Source organism: Archocentrus centrarchus, unplaced genomic scaffold (genome assembly GCF_007364275.1).
Source record: "Archocentrus centrarchus isolate MPI-CPG fArcCen1 unplaced genomic scaffold, fArcCen1 scaffold_29_ctg1, whole genome shotgun sequence".
NCBI lineage: Eukaryota > Metazoa > Chordata > Actinopteri > Cichliformes > Cichlidae > Archocentrus > Archocentrus centrarchus.
In genome coordinates this window covers 351,157-367,816 of record NW_022060258.1, presented here as the reverse complement: position 1 = coordinate 367,816, position 16,660 = coordinate 351,157, and the positions used below count along the sequence as shown (strand labels likewise).

The following is a 16,660-nucleotide window of genomic DNA, read 5'->3' as shown; positions in this document are numbered from 1 at the left end:
TGCTACCCCTCCCTAGTAGTCTGCTGTGGCCAAGCAGGCCCTCTCAGATCACTCTCAAAGCATAGTCATCTTTTGCTCTGGCCCAGTGTTGAACCTGTTGCTCATTCAAATTCATGCTTAGGGGTCTCAGCTCATAAAACTGCCCTTATTGGGTTCATGTATGGGACACCAGTCATCCTATTTGCCCATTTTTTGATTTATACTGGTAATAGGGATAAATCTGTCCAGTAGACCTAGCCATAGGCTACCTTGCCTGTGTAGCACAGCCGAAGATTTTGGAAATTGTAATGTCATGGTTATTGTAATGCTGTGTACTGCCACATGGTGGCACCCCTTGCTTACTGTGACTATTAAGTTACCGTTTTACTTCATGTTGTGTAGAGAGAGAGAGAGAGAGAGTGTGTGAGATCTAACCTCTGTGTGCATGCAGAATGGTGTTTCTCAGTAGCGTGTGGCTTAGCCAGTGTTTTATTTTGTTTTGGCATTTCGAATAAACCACCATTTTGTGGATTATTACCAGTCGTTGTTCTTTTAGCTATCCACCTGCACACCTCCGTGGCTGTCTTCACCTTGCCTCACGTTACAACTGGCGCCCGAATTTTATTTTTTTTCCTTGGCTATCAGATGATATTCGGATCCCGCTGAGGATTCGTCAGAGTTACGCGAGTTCTGGCTCGTCCCCTTGCGGCGGGCGTCCGAACGGTTTTCCATCTGCCGTCACAGACTCTGCTCAAGTGGGACCCGACTAAATCCTGGATACCTCAGTGAGTGCAACACGGCTCTGCTTGGATAAAGAAAGAAAGAAGGGCTTCCGGTGGCGCGTGGAGTAAGATGGCAGCCTAGAACCTTTGCTCCCGACCGAACTACCCGTAAATCCCCCCATCTGTACTCCAGGTGAAATATTTTACGGCTTATTTAAAAGAAAACAATGCCGGGGGGTGAGGAAAATGGCCCCAGTAAGGGATTAAGAAGCAAGAGGAAAGATATTGACACTGAAGATGCGGGCCGTGACGAAGAGGCCATGACGCAGCCAGAAGCAGTTTCGCTAGCCTCCATCCGCGACGCTATTAAAGACACCATGTCCAAGGCAATGTCTGAGCTGGAAAGTAAACTCTCTCGACAGCTGCAGGACTTTCAGAGCCACTTTCAAGGTGACGTTAAACAGCAACTTGGCGAAATACGAGCTGAATTTAGACAGATGATCGAGGAAACTGTGGGGAAAATGGAGGCCACATCACAGTGCCTCGACGAGGTGGAAACATTGGGGATGGAGACGGAGAAGCTCCTGACACACATGTACAAAACTCAAGAAGAACTTAAGTCAAAGGTTAGTGAGCTTGAAGGACACTCACGGCGAAATAATATCCGGATTTACGGTGTTAAGGAGGGAGCCGAGGGGTCTTCCATGATCACCTTTGTGGAAAACCTTCTAAAAAACGAGCTGACCGAGAATATGGGCATGACTGAGCTGGGCATTGAACGCGCCCACAGAGCACTGGGTCCCAGACCTGATGAGAACGCCACCCCGCAATCAATAATAGTCAGATTTCTGAAATACTCCATCAAAGAGAAGATTATCAGCGCAGCGTGGAGGAAAATAATCACAGTAGATGGGAGAAGGATTTATTTCGATCATGACTTCGCAACAGAAGTGATGAATAAAAGGAGAGAATACTTGCCAATCAAGAGGTTTCTGAAGGAAAATGGAATCAGATTCCACACGCCAATGTCTAAAATGCACGTGTTTTTGGATTCGGGGACCGTAACATACGAGAGCGCCAACCAAGCCGCTAAGGATCTACGTGCAAAGGGCCTCCCGATCCCACCAATACCAGCGGGAAAACGAGGTGGAGTGGCGCTGCCAAATTTTCCCTGGGAAAGGGCAAAGGAGAAGAGGCGCGAGGACGAAGGACAGCACCGGAAGAGAGCCAGAGATAAGCTCCGAGAGTCCGACTGATCAGCTGAGATCGCCGCTGAGGACAACTTGCCCTCACCCTTCAACAACTCCACCGTGGCTGGCATGTCTTTAACTGTGTTGTACTGATAACAGGACAGGTATGGAGAGCACTGCTCATTAAAAACTCTTGTTCCATCTACCTCTTATGGTAAAAGGTTTGTAAATTATAGAAATCTATAAAAAAATTTAAAAATTTTAAAAAAGGAGTTAAAATTGCCCATAAACACTCTATGAACATATGGAGGACAGCTGACTTGTGCTGGCCTACTTCAGCTATCAGGTTTGGTAGTCGGTCATTTTTTCTCAGATGACAGCCACCAACTGAAGCACTCAGAGGGAGCCCTGCCACCTGTTGGTTGGAATATTTCCCTACTCGAGAGGTCCAGGGTTAACCTCTATGTTGGGAGCCCACTTATTACTTTCACTTCCTTTTTGTTCAGTGTGTTCCAGTTGTTCAATAATTCCTAACTATCATTTGTTGTTTTGGGGATTTGCATTTGTAGACAGGCGATGGTTTTCTTTTTCCCTTCATGAGTTACAAGCAATATAAAGTTGTAACACTTAATGTAAACGGCCTGACAAGCCCTGTCAAGAGAGCCAAATTAATATCAAAGGCAAGAAAAGAAAATGCACAAATTATATTCTGGCAGGAAACTAATTTAAGTAATCAAGAACATGAGAAGATAAAGAAGATGGGTTTTAGACATACTTATTACTCTTCATTTAAATCAGGCCGTAAAAGGGGAGTGGCCATTATGATATCAAACTCTGTCCATTTTGAGTTTCAGACAGAAATTAGGGAAAGACAGGGCAGGTTTATCATGGTGAAAGGTAAAATAGATGGCAAAGAGGCAACCCTACTAAACGTTTATGCACCTCCAGGTAGCAAAAAGGCTTTTTTTAGGAAAATACTTGACCTGATCACATCCAACCCAGGTGGTATAATGATCTGTGCTGGTGACCTTAATGTGATCTTAGATCCCAAATTGGACACAACAAACCAGAAAAGAAGACTAACAAATATTGAGAGATGGCTGAAGAGGAGAATCCAGGACTTGGGTATATTAGATGTCTGGAGAGAGTTACATAAGCAAGATAAACAATATACATTTTACTCAAATCGACACAATGTCTATTCCAGGATAGACTACCTGCTAATGTATAAATCGGAAAGACATAGATTAAAGGAATGTGAAATAAGTCAAAGAGACTTATCAGACCATTCCACTATCCATTTAAAATTGCACCTGGAAAGTAGCCCTAAAACAACATCATGGAGACTCAATGTTAGCCTGCTAAATAATCCTGCCTTTAAGCAAAAAATTAAGGAAGAGTTGGCAACATATCTCAAGAATAATGATGACGGCTATGTAAACCCAGCGATTTTATGGGATGCAGCAAAGGCAGTTCTGAGCTCTTAGATCTCCAAAAACAACTGCTGGCTCTGGAACAGCAACACAGTAAATGTAGGAATCCACAACTTCTTGTACAGATAAAAACACTCAAACAGGAAATTGACAAAATTTATAGTGAAGAGGTGGAGAAAAAGCTTAAGTTTACAAGACAGAAATATTACGAGGCAGGCTCTAAAGCTTCAAAAATCCTAGCCTGGAGGTTGCGCAAACAGCAATCCGATGCTACAATTTTCAAAATTAAAGACCCCTCCACTAAAAACATTACAACTGAATTAGCAGAAATACAAAAAGCTTTTGGAAAATTTTATCAGACCCTATATAGCCAACAAAAACAATTTGATGCTGGTACAGCTGATGGTTTCTTGAGCCCCCTAGACCTGCCTTCCCTAGGTAAACTGCACAACGAAAAATTAACACAAGCAATCACAGCCGAAGAAATAGACAAGGTTATCTCTGCTTTGAAACCAAGCAAATCCCCGGGTCCTGACGGATTCCTGGGGGAATGGTATAAGTCAATGAGAGAAGATTTAATTCCATTAATGGTAAGGAGCTTTAACTTTATCCTTAAAGAGAGGGTTCTCCCCCCTTCATGGAGCGAGGCCACCATTTCAGTTATCCCTAAACAGGGGAAAGACCTGACAGAATGTGGTTCATATAGACCTATCAGTGTTCTGAATCAGGACTACAAAATTTTTGCAGCTATTTTAGCCAAAAGGATGGAGGAAGTGCTGCCCTTCCTGATAGATGAAGACCAGACAGGTTTTATCCGTGGAAGGCAGACTTAGGACAATATAAGGAGGACTCTCCATATAATAGAACACATAAAAAAGGAAAGACTAAAAGCTATTCTACTAAGTATGGATGCGAAGAAAGCGTTTGACCCCATGAGTTGGGAGTTCCTCTATAAAGTCATGGAAAAATTTGGCTTCCACGAGAACTACATTCAGTGTATCAAAACACTATATACAGGCCCTACAGCCCGAATTAAAGTGAATGGGAGCCTCTCTGAGCCTATATCTTTATTACGTGGATGTCGTCAAGGCTGTCCAGCCAGCCCAGGGCTCTTCAGTCTATTTATTGAGCCACTTGCTCAAGCCATTAGGCAAGATCCAGATTTACAAGGTATATTAATAAAGGGATCAGAATACAAGATATGCCTTCATGCAGACGATGTTCTAGTCAGCCTCATGAACCCAGAGACTGGGATCCCCAGGCTAATGAACTTGGTAAAACTGTACGGCAACTTATCAGGTTATACTTTGAATATTGGAAAAACACAAGTATTAGCCTTTAACTTTAACCCTGCATCTGATTTTGAAGCAAATTATACATTTAATTGGCACTCTAACTCTTAAATATTTAGGGGTAAGATTAACAAAGGAGGTATCTGAACTTTATGCTGAAAATTATCTGCCCATTAATAGACGCATAAAAGCAGACCTAGATAGATTGACCCCTCTGTCATTACACTTAGGTGATAGAACAATGGTGATAAAAACAAATATCTTACCCAGACTGCTCTACCTGTTTCTATCATTACCCATTCAGATTCCCGATTGCCAATTTAGAGAATGGGACAGGGCCATCTCTCGCTTTATTTGGAATGGTAAAGCCCCCAGAATAAGATTCAAAACTTTACAACTACCCAAATCGAGCGGGGGAATGGGCTTGCCATGTCTCAAAGACTACTACATAGCAGCACAGATAAGACCAGCCATGCTCTGGTGTAACAACGACTATACGGCAAAATGGAAAGCTATAGAGCTGTCACAGTCAAACAAGCCATTACAGAGCTTATTAGGCAGCCCAGTGACTGCCAAACATAATATCCAGAATCACTTGATCAAACTCACAATAAATACCTGGTTAGACATCGTGAAACAGCTTAACCTCCAAAATGAAATTTGTGTATTGAGGTGGCCAGCACATGATCCTGACTTTGAGCCAGCTCGAATGGACAGAAGTTTCATCCAGTGGGAGAAGCAACCCAGATAGCAAAACACTTCGGGGCGGATCCGCCTTCAAGTCAGCCGATCCGCCCCACCCTTCTTGCTCTCCGGACTGGGCCCGCCCCACCTACTGACAGCGGATTATCAAAACGCGGCTCCGCCACGGCTCCACGGCGGAGCCCTTCAGCGAACTCGCGCCTTTCCCCACCCCCCTCTTTTTTTCTTTTTCAAAAGTCAACGACTGCTGTCATAAGGAGCGCAGGAGCAGAGCTTCTCTAAGGTAAGAACTGTAAGCTGTTCTGTTAAATATTCTTCATTCATGGCTTTACCTGTACAGTAAAGTTATCCTGGTAGGAGATAATTAAGGTTTTATTTATTTTTTATTCAGAAATGTGAGATTGTGGCAGCGGAGTTAGCTTATAGCACATTAGCTACTGGCCTATTAGCTAACACAGCGGGAAGCTGTGAGGTTAAAAGAAAAAAAAAAGCTCCTCCGGGATTTATTTCGGTGGGGAAGGCGATGTGATTTGGTTAACTGTCCAGGTAGCTGATGTTACAGCAGACTGAGCACATGAAGGATTTTATTGAGCCTCTCCAGGACTGACTGCAGGTAAAGTTAAGCTAACACAGCCTATTGTTCTCCAAATTTAATCTGAGAGCATCCATCAGGTTAAAGTGGGTCTCACGATTTCAGGTGTTGCTGTAAAGTATTTAATAAGCTTTAGAAATGGATTTAGTTATGTCTCTGCTAAGACTTTTTGATTCAAATTTAATTCTTTTTTTCTTATCCTTGAAAATGCTTCCATTTTAAAATTGTCCTTTCAAGGATTGAAAAGTGCTTGATTTTTGGGCACAGTGCTTGAAATTGCTTAAAACTGTAACTGCCTTAAAAAATATCTGAATAGTTAACTTATGAGATGGAAACGAACCTGCACGTCTGCATATGAGCATCTCCCCAGAAGACAGTCTGTGAGAGAGTGAGCGGACCTTTAGGAGGTCACATTTTTTTAACCGGCCAGAGTGGGGCTTTAATTATTGTTGGCTGGTTGGCTAGAAAACCGCAAATTCCAGTAATGGATAAGACCAGTATGGAATTATAATTAAGTCAGAAGAAAACAATCCTTGCAAATTCCCCAAGCGTAGGTATTAACTTCTCGCGAGTAAATTCAACAACTCCTGTGCGTTGAAAGTGTATGAACCCTATTTATTGTCTTTGCTTGACCTTAAACTTTTCCACAATGCATATTTGGACTCTGACTTACTGAAAGTCCCTATTGATACAATTAAAATACTTTAAATTACCAAAGTTTAATATCCAACATGCCACAAAAAGAAAGATTTTCTGTAGTTTCATCATTATAATCATTAATTTTATTTATGTCTTCTGTTACAGATCAATTCAGCCTGCCTTCCCCCCTCCACCTTGTCTGCTACCTCACTGAAGTAAGCCAAAATTCAATCTTAGAGTTCATTTAGACACTTTTTCTAAAACTGCAAATAATTTCTGCCAGAAATATTATGTGTGTGTTACAAGGGGAGGGAAACCTGAGCTTGTAATATGCTATCAGAAATCTTGCACACGCACATCTGTACTTAAAAAGCAACTGTAATGGACGTTAAGCTTTGACTGTTATAATATATTCTTCATTTAAAAAAAATAGCTGTTATTGCCAGTATAAGTGGCTATAACAGCTTCTTCTCTGTTATAATGTGTAAGTTCTGTCATTTCAATGTTTTGTCCTGTGGTCTAGGTTGAGGCTTGTTTGCCTGCTTTAAAATCCTGTCTGGTCTCAGAATAATAACAAAAATGTGTTTCTAAAATTTTTATTTTTAGATAAAATGAATAGAAAGACTCTACCTGTCTCCAACTCCACCTTAAGAAGGAGGGCCCGTGTAGACGTAGAAAACCGACTTAAACAAATGCGGGATGACGCCACAAATTTAATTGACTTTCAGATGACAACAGAGAGGAACCTTGACCATGGACACATCAGTGAAGAGCATTTTCATGAAAGTCACACTGGAACTGATAATCCACACTGTCTAGACACTGAAACCGGTGCTGGTTTTAGTGAGCAAGATGGCATGGAGATAGATCTAGGCCTGTCTGAGGATTTTGAGGATGCTGCTTGTGATGTTCAGACTCAGACATCTGAGTCTGATCATTTTGATGATGAACTCCAAGACTCGGTTTCACTCTCTGACAGTTTATCCCACTGGGCCATACAATTTCGTATTTCCTTGGTCGCTTTGACAGCATTATTGGCCATACTTCGCATTTACCATTCTGATATTCCAAAGGATGCTAGGACACTCCTCAGAACTGAGACAGAATACTCAATTCTTGAAAGGGCTGGAGGACAGTACCACTATTTTGGCATTCTGGCTTCTCTTAGAAATACATTGTTAAAGTTCAAACACACGTTAGCAGACAGTTTCACTTTGAAGTTACAAATCAACATAGATGGACTTCCTTTGTTCAAGAGTTCTTGTCTGCAGTTGTGGCCCATCCTTGGTCTACTATTAAGTGTTCCCATGAAGGAACCTGTAGTTATAGGTTTGTTCTGTGGACCAAAGAAACCAAGTTCAGCAAAAGACTTCCTTGAAGACTTTGTTACAGAGTTACAATAGCTTGAAAATGGTTTTGATTTAGAAGGTAAACAGTTAAATCTCAAGCTGCATACAGTCATCTGTGACACACCAGCCAGGTCCTTTATTAAAAACACAAAGAACCACAATGCCTACCATGGATGTGACAAATGTGTGCAGCCTGGAAACTATATTAACAGACGCATGACATACCCATGTGCAGACTATGCCCTACGGACAGATGAATCATTCACAAACATGGCCGATGAGAGTCGTCATCATGAAGGACCACATCCATTTATTGGCAGTAGTGTGGGTATGGTTTCACAGTTCCCTCTAGATTACATGCATTTAGTTTGTTTAGGAGTTGTTAGAAGAATGCTACACATCTGGCTCAGGGGTCCTCTGAATTTTCGATTGCCTGCGAGCATAGTGGAAAGAATGTCAGCAAAACTGTTAGAAATGCGTTCCTTTATTCCTGTAGAGTTTGCACGGAAGCCCAGATCTCTGAGGGAATTGGATCGTTGGAAGGCCACAGAATTTAGACAGTTTCTCCTGTACACAGGACCTGTAATGCTAGGCACATTTCTGGATCAAAATATGTACTATAATTTCATGCTACTCTTCTCTGGTGTTGCTATTTTAGTTAGTCCTAGACTGTCCTGCCACACACAGTATGCCCGTACTTTGCTGAAATGTTTTGTTAGTCACTTTGGTGAAATATATGGAAAAGATCAAATTGTTTATAATGTACATGGTTTGGTCCATCTAGCAGGTGATGTGCAACTACATGGTTGTCTGGACTCATTTTCTGCATTTCCTTATGAAAATTATCTGCATAAGCTTAAAAAGCTCATCAGGAAACCAGAGTTCCCCCTTGCCCAAATAATCCGTCGATTGTCTGAAATTAGAATTATGGAAGCTCCTTTAAGTTGTATGTCTTTTAAAAAGCCACATTATGTTGGACCAATTATAGGTGGACTGTCAGTGAAAGCACAGTATGGTGAAATGACCTGTGATAAGTGGACTGTTAAAGTTTCAACTGGGGATAATGTTTTTGTTATTGGAAATGATATTTGTTGTATACATAACATTGTAGAGTGCAGTGATGGAGTCTATGTGGTATACAAGGAATTCTCAGATAAATCTTTGTTCTTTGATTATCCATTTAACTCTGACTATCTGAATATTTATAAAATTTCACAAACATCAGATTCATTCAAGTGTGTTAAAGTGTCAGAGCTTGTTGTAAAATGTACTGTTTTGCCTCATAGAGATGGTTTTGTGGCCATACCAATGTTCCATGCCTTTTAGGGACACATCAGATTTTTCTCTGTACCTGTCTATTGTCCTTGCTGGCAGTATAACTTAATAGCTATTAAGGCTGTTTTTTTCTAACAGGCATTTAAAATGTCGAGGATGATACCATTTTGTTATATTATTTTCTAAGCAAAGCAATTGTGGTAGTGTTGCTGGTTGCAGCTCTTTTTTTTGTTATTTGTTGTTGTTTGATTTCTTTTTCCACTTCAAGATGTTCCATTTGGTCGAGTTCCAGAGCAACAAAGCAGTAGCAGTAGTACCAGAAAACTGGTGCTGTGATGTTGCTACCTACTGGCCCAACTATAGAAATGATGAAAGAGTGGATAAGGCAGTAAAAAATGTAGAGGAACCAGGACCAGACTGGAAGACATACAATATCAGAATTATCAAATCATGTGGTATGCAATTTCTAATACACCTCTGCCTATTTTAATTAAATACTGAAATATATTTCCTATTATATTTTATGTGTTTAAAGACAACTGTGTTATCTGTTGTAAACTCAAGTTTGTAATTTGTAGATCAGTACTTTGAGGCACGACAGCTTCTGAAGAAATCGCTTACATGCAGCACATCAGACCTTCAGTCAGAAGAGGAAGAGGAGGAAATACGACCAAAAAGGAAGCCAAAGGCAATGTTAGTATATACATTTTTTTTTTCTTTCTAGATTTGCTTTTTTTGGTCATCATTATTCAAAACACAGGCAGCACAGTAGTGTGGTGGTTAGCACTAACATAACAGAATAACATCTAGAAGGCCTGGGTTTGATTCCCCCTTGGCCCGGGCCTCTCTCTCTCTCTCTCTCCCTCTCTCTGTGTGGAGTTTGCATGTTCTCTCTGTGTCTGTGTGGGTTTCCTCCCACAGTCCAAAGGCATGCACTTACTGGGGTTAGGTTCATTAGTCACTCTAAATTGCCCATAGGTGTGAATGGCTGTCTGTCTCTCTGTGTTGGCCCTATGACAGGCTGGTGACCTGTACAGGGTGTACCCTGTGACAGGTCACCCTATGACAGCTGGGATAGGCTCCAGCCCCCCCCATGACCCTGAACAGGATAAGCAGAAGAGAATGGATGGTATTCAAATCACAGAATTCGAAAGCAATTAGAGTAGTGTACAGCTTGAGTAAAGTAAAAAAATACATGTTTTAATAATGACAAATGAAGTATTAAGTATTTTTATTTTTCTATTCTGCTTGACAGTCATTTCTTTGGGGACTCTGACAGTGACACAGAAGAAGTTTACCTGAAAAGGAAAGCCAGAGCTGCAGTAAGACGCCCACTACAACCACCTGCTCCAGTTATCCAACCACCACCTTTCACTGGAGCTAGCATCCACACAATTGCTTCTTCTACAAAAACTCCATCACCACCACTGCTTGCCCAGATGGAAAATAGACCAAGAGATGAGCCAACTCCTTCTTCAAGCCATGTCTACAGGCCTACTTGGAAAGGGGGACGGTATGGCTCAGACACAATTACCTGCTCTGGTAAGCAATCTCTTAAACAGCTAGTATTCACCTTTCAGTGACTGATAATTACATCACAAATTCAGTTATTCTCAGTGTAACATGTGAAAATAAACTCGTCGAATGCAACAATGCATTTCTTCCTGAATGTACACGGATTTTTCCAAAAGTGTATACAGTAAAGCTTGAATAATCGGTATATTGTATTCTTTGTAAATATGAATACTACACTATAGCCATTTGCCATGTAATCCAGTTATTGGAAAAGATTACAGCAAATTTGTCTCATTTCTTCTTCCAACAGCTGCAGAAGTTCAAATATTGAGCTTACTGGAGTACATTAAACACCAACAAGACCAATTAACCACCAAAGTAAACTATCTGACCAACAAGCTGAACTCAACTGTCCAAGAAAGAGAAATACCTGACCCTGTACAGTTTCCACTACAATCAATGGAGGAAGTGGAGAATTTTGAGAAATGGCTCAAAGATCCTGCTAACTCTCACCTGAAGTAGAGTGTGGTGAGTTTTCATCTGATTACCATTCTACTTGACATTCAACACAAAGAAATCCCACTTTTGTCAATGTCATGGTTTTGTATAATACAAATGATGCTGTTTATAATGAAAAGCTGAATGTTAAATATTACGAACAGCCAGATCCAGGTTTTTACAGTCCGGATAAGATGTGGTTATTTGCCAATACCCGTGTTCAATTGATAATCTGTATCTCTCACTGAAAGACTGGAAATGCTTCTTTGTGAATAAGGAAATGTTCCACTTAACTCAAATGGCATTCCTAACTTTTTAAAATGAAATGTGAGAAATACGTGTAAATAAATTTACAAAGTATGTTTGCATTTATGTGTGTTGGCTGTGCAGCTGAAGTGAATTTATATTTAATCACACTGACAACAATCAGTTATGTTTAATAAAAGTATTAAACTGTTTTATGTGCACTGGTAAAATTAATTAAAGCACCTGTCATAAAAGTGAGGAAGACCATCCAGCAGCACAAAGTGCTTTTATGCAGACTCTGTACTTTCATATTACCATTTTGACCAGGGATAAGTAGTAAGAATTGCAAAATGAATAGCCCTTTCAGGAAAAATGTAAAATGATTATTTTTTAATTTTTCTATATACCCACATTTGAGCTGGCACACAGGACCTTTTTGATAACTCAAATACAAATGAAGCTGTCTTTTGTTGTTGTGTTTAATTGCCTGCAACTTATTTTTTGTGAAATGTGTTTAAACTTTTCCCATTATTTCCTCTCCATTTTTAGATTTCTTCACTGGCAGCCATCGGGGGGCTGATGCAAGAAGTATCACATGGAACATTCTTTCCCGCATGTTCCACAGTGACATTGGACAGAAGATAAATTGGACAGGGGCCAATGGAAAGGGAGGTTTCTCCCAGATGGCATCAAAAACAGTACTCTTGGGTAAGTAATTGTAATAGATTTTGCAAATGATTTGATTGTCATGGTTTAATGAAGCACAAATCTTTTAACTCTGAGAGTCGTATTGTATCATTTCATTGATAATGCCAGTTATGGGCTTTGGAGGACAGTTTTCAGGTGTACCTTTATTCCACTCACTGATCACAGCACTCTTTCAAATGAAAAACTCCCCTTTGAGATCTGTGATGTTCCTCTGTGGTACATAGTTGGATACCCGGACATGACTGCATTGATTGGCAATAACTGATGCTGTTAAATATTAAAGATGAGTTGTAAATTTTTGGAGTTTTTTCCCCACTATGTCCAAAGCTTACAATCAACATGCTACACTTGCTGGCCACTTTATTAGGTACATGATGCCAGCACTAGGTTGAGCCCCCTTTTGCCTTCTGAACTGCCTTAATTCTTCATGGTATAGATTCAACAAGCTGCTGGAAAGATTTCAAAGCTTTCATATAACATATACCTTGTGTGTATAGATGCAGTAAGAAAGACCCACGTGTCCCGTGCTGCCACAGAAGAGGAGATTCGGAAACATGCCATACGATGGTTCAATCTGGCAGCAGACAGAGGAAGAAGGCGGCGTCCTCCTGTTACCATCCCGAATCAATGCTGAGGACTTCAGTTTGTTATTGTTACTGTTATTGTTCCAAAAATGGTTATCTTTCAGTTATTTGTCTGTTAATGTTTTAATGAAGTACAGTAATGAATCAATGCATCACCTGCTTAATTAATTTGTGATAGTATTTCCTTTCTTTGCCATTTTACTTTTTCCTTTACTGCATTTTGTTAAAGAATAAAGAAGTGTTAAAGGATTTATAGTAAATAAACAGTATTCTTGATACATTTATGATCCCATTATTTTTGTAATACTCATATGCTCATCTTGTTATTCAAATGGAAAATTAGGCTTTAGATAAGGATGCCGTAATTGTTAAAGATTTTTCATTTTCCCTAAAATCAGTCTTTATGTCCAAATAGATATTTTAGCTTTAACTGTAGCTAGCATGGCTACAGCAATTTTTAATAAGGGATCCTGAAAATATTCTGGCCAAAATAAGCTGTTATATGAACGGATTCAAAACGGATCCGTGTCGGATCAGTTTTTCCACAGACGGCTCCGTAAAGGATCCGTTTTGGATAACCTGAAACGTGGACGGGTCCGATTTGTATCCGGTCCTGATCTGTTCCTCAACCGTGATCCTGATCCGTTACTGATCCGTCCCGCTGTGCAAGTGGACTCCGATACGGACCGGTTTTGCGGGTCCGTTACGGAGTCAGTGGCACATCCGGGGCGGATCGGGGGCGGAGTCATTTTGCTATCTGGGAAGGGATCACTACGATATGCCTCCTAATTGATAATCTTGAGCTTATTGATTTTAAAACCATGTGTGAAAAATATACTCTAAATTGTCAGGATTTCTATAGATACCTCCAGCTTCGTCATTACTACACTAAAAATATCAAAGGCTCTCTTAAAGGGAATATCTCAACCCTCACACAAATGTTTATTAAGGCTTATAAATCAAAACTGAACAAGAAAATAATTGGAGGACTTTACCGGAACATTACTGAGTTACGAGGCCACTCAACAAGTTATATTAAGGAGAAATGGGAGAAAGTATTGGACATTATAATCACACATGAGGATTGGGCCATTATAATTGACACACAAAACACTACAACAAACTCACAAGTGTGGAGAGACTTCTCCTGGAAAAATACTGTCAGATATTTTATAACCCCAATACAAAAATCTAAACAGACTGGCATTCCACCTGTATGTTGGCGGGAATGTGGCTACTGCCCGGCTGGCCACTCACACCTCTTCTGGAGTTGCCCTGTTCTTAAATATTTCTGGGAAGGCATTCACAGCTCAGTTAAGGAAATCCTGGGCTATAATATTGAATTCACCTGCCTGTCCTTCTGCCTGGGAAGCATAGATCCGTCATTATCAAAAAGTGATAGATACCTACTAAAAATCTTTATGACGGCAAGCAAAAAAGCCATAACAAAGCGGTGGCTTAGTAGGGACCCACCCACCTTTAGCCAATGGATTTCAATTGTTAATAACATTCGATGCATGGAACGTCTCCCCTTTCTTTCTCTTTTTTTTTTTTTTTTTTTTTTTTTTCTTTCCCATTTCCTTTTCGCTCTCCTAACCCTTGCTGAATGGACATTGATATTTTCTTGTACCTCTGATCTTTTGTTTAAAACCCCAAAACACTCTGTTCTGTTTGCATTCATGTAAGATTCCCCATATTATATAAAACTCTGAACGAAAAAATAAAGTACAAAAAAAAAAAAAGAAAGAAAGAAAGAAAGAAAAGCTAAATCCACGATGCAAATGACCACCGTGGATCTGTTATTTAGACATAATATTGGATCCGTTTTCTACTAATAACTTCTGCCGTGGAAAGTCTGGAACTGAACATTTATGCCGACTTTCCCTTTTCTTCTCCTTTTTCCCTGTGCTGAGACTGAACTAATTACAACCTATGTGAGTAGTGACTTAACCAACTACAGTTGTTAGTGCAGCTCATATACTCAGTATAAATATAAACTATACTGACCACCTTTTACATTAAGCACTAGTTGTAGCTGACATGCTTTTTGTAAGATATACTTTATGAGTTTGATCACTCCAGTCTCATTTTAGTCACAGTGACATTTTGAAGTATTCTTTTCAAATTTAGTCTTGACTAGCACTTTGACGGTTTTTTCTCTGTGTCAGTCTAATGTAGTCTGACTGACTATTTTTACTACTGTATAAGGACTATACTGTGTACTGGGGGTGACTTAAAGATTTGGAAAACACAATGGCGCATTACCCAGATGACTTTGACTCAAATACTGAGCTTACCTCATCACCAATGTTCAGGATAGTTGAGGATGCACCTGCAGACCTTAGTCAACAGGTGGTGGAGTTGAGAACAGAAGTGGCTTAGTGACTGTGTACGTGACTCATTGACTATACAGCAGAGTTTACTCAAACAGCGGGACCACCTCTTGACAGGGAACCCTTTCCCTCCTGCAGTCCAACAGTCCCCCGTGTTCCCAATGGCCACGTCAACACCTCATGTTGCTGCAAAGGACAGAACTGAACCTGCCATTGCTACCAACAATACTAATCCATTCCTATCCACCAACCCATTTCTACCTACAAACCCTTTCCTTCCATCTAACACGCTTGAACACAACAACACTTCGAGAGTGATCGCAGCAGCTTTACATCACACTAAGCTTGAGCCTCCTGTGTATAATGGAGACAACGATGTACGACCTGAGGACTGGTTGCATGCAGTTGGCACATATAAATCCTCTTTGAACCTGACTGATGGACAATTACTAAACGAACTGTCTCACTTCCTCGCAAAAGAGCCTGGAAAATGGTTCAAACCCCTGAGATCCCACATCACATCGTGGGCTCAGTTCTGTCAGCTGTTCGCGACAGTTTTTCTGCCCTCCGATAATCAAGAACGCATTTTGAGAGGACTTCTGGATCATGTTCAGGCTGAAGACGAACCACTCCCAACTTTTATGGCCCACATGTTGACTGAGTTTGGCAAACTGAAAAGCCCTCCACCTGAAAAAGACCAAATTGACCTGATTAGCAAACACACTCTTGAAAAATACAGAGTTGCACTGTATGGTGCTAACATCACTTCTGTAATGGACCTTTTGCTACGAGCTCATGAGCTCCACTCAGTGCTCGGCCCAAGTGGACTACAGCCTCCCCGACGTCACCGAGAACCCCATAAGCCTGAACCCTTCTGCTTCAAATGCTCTCAGCCAGGGGTCGCTGCATGCACCTGCCCAGTCTGTAACAGACAACCTTATTTGACAAAAAGAACTGCAGATAACGCAGGCCCTAACTTGGTCCAAACCTTGCCGCCATTAGGCCCCACTGATTCAAACTGACAAAAGGCTGAATTTGGCAGTGCCACGGCCCAGTCACAACACAGACAGTCGGGAAACTACAGAGGGTGAAGGATGTTTTGCAGAGGCCAACCTTCCCCCAGTTTGTAACGGAGCCTCACTCACCCCTTTTGCCGCAAGGTGGGCATATTCTTGGACACTTAGAAGACAATTTTTCAACAGTCCACTGGAATACCCCCCTAGAAACTAAAGTGAACTTTAATGCCACATCACTGGAGGCCACTCTCGACACAGGTGCTTCCCTCTCAGCTGTCAGAGCAGACCTCATTCAAGTCAAATATTCCTATCCAAAAAACACAAGTAAGCGGAATGGCCCACCGGTTAACCTTGCAGATAACGCCACCTGCATCCCCGAAGGTGTCATTTGGCTCAATATTGGATTCATGACCAAAAACTTTTACCAACGTTTTGCAATAATACCAAAATTGACTTCCCTTTTCATTCTGGGCATGGATTTTATGACAAGAGCTTCGGTGTCCATTGATATTCCCACAAGAACAGTCTACATGGACGACATACCCTGCCCTTTTGCGGAGGAGGATGAGGACCTTCAGAACAATTAC

General features: G+C 40.9%; 1 protein-coding gene across 8 annotated transcripts; it reads left to right on the top strand.

Annotated features, from left to right (window-relative positions):
• Positions 1-5,369: 5,369 nt before the first annotated feature.
• LOC115776244 (uncharacterized) lies at positions 5,370-13,433 on the top strand. Of its 8 annotated transcripts, none has more exons than XR_004019430.1 (8): positions 5,381-5,601; positions 6,715-6,764; positions 7,156-9,628; positions 9,752-9,866; positions 10,453-10,715; positions 10,999-11,216; positions 11,982-12,140; positions 12,638-13,433. XR_004019430.1 is itself a non-coding variant. In XM_030723852.1 (6 exons), exons 3-6 carry the CDS (start codon positions 8,137-8,139, stop codon positions 10,222-10,224), a joined length of 423 nt encoding a protein of 140 aa, XP_030579712.1. In that variant the 5' UTR covers positions 5,370-5,601; positions 6,715-6,764; positions 7,156-8,136; the 3' UTR covers positions 10,225-10,249. The 8 variants fall into 8 exon arrangements, 1 of the variants encoding a protein (XP_030579712.1); XR_004019429.1 differs by having other exon boundaries at positions 10,429-10,715; positions 12,638-13,431; XR_004019433.1 differs by having other exon boundaries at positions 5,428-5,601; positions 9,442-9,628; positions 10,429-10,715; positions 12,638-13,427.
• The last annotated feature ends 3,227 nt before the right edge of the window (positions 13,434-16,660 follow it).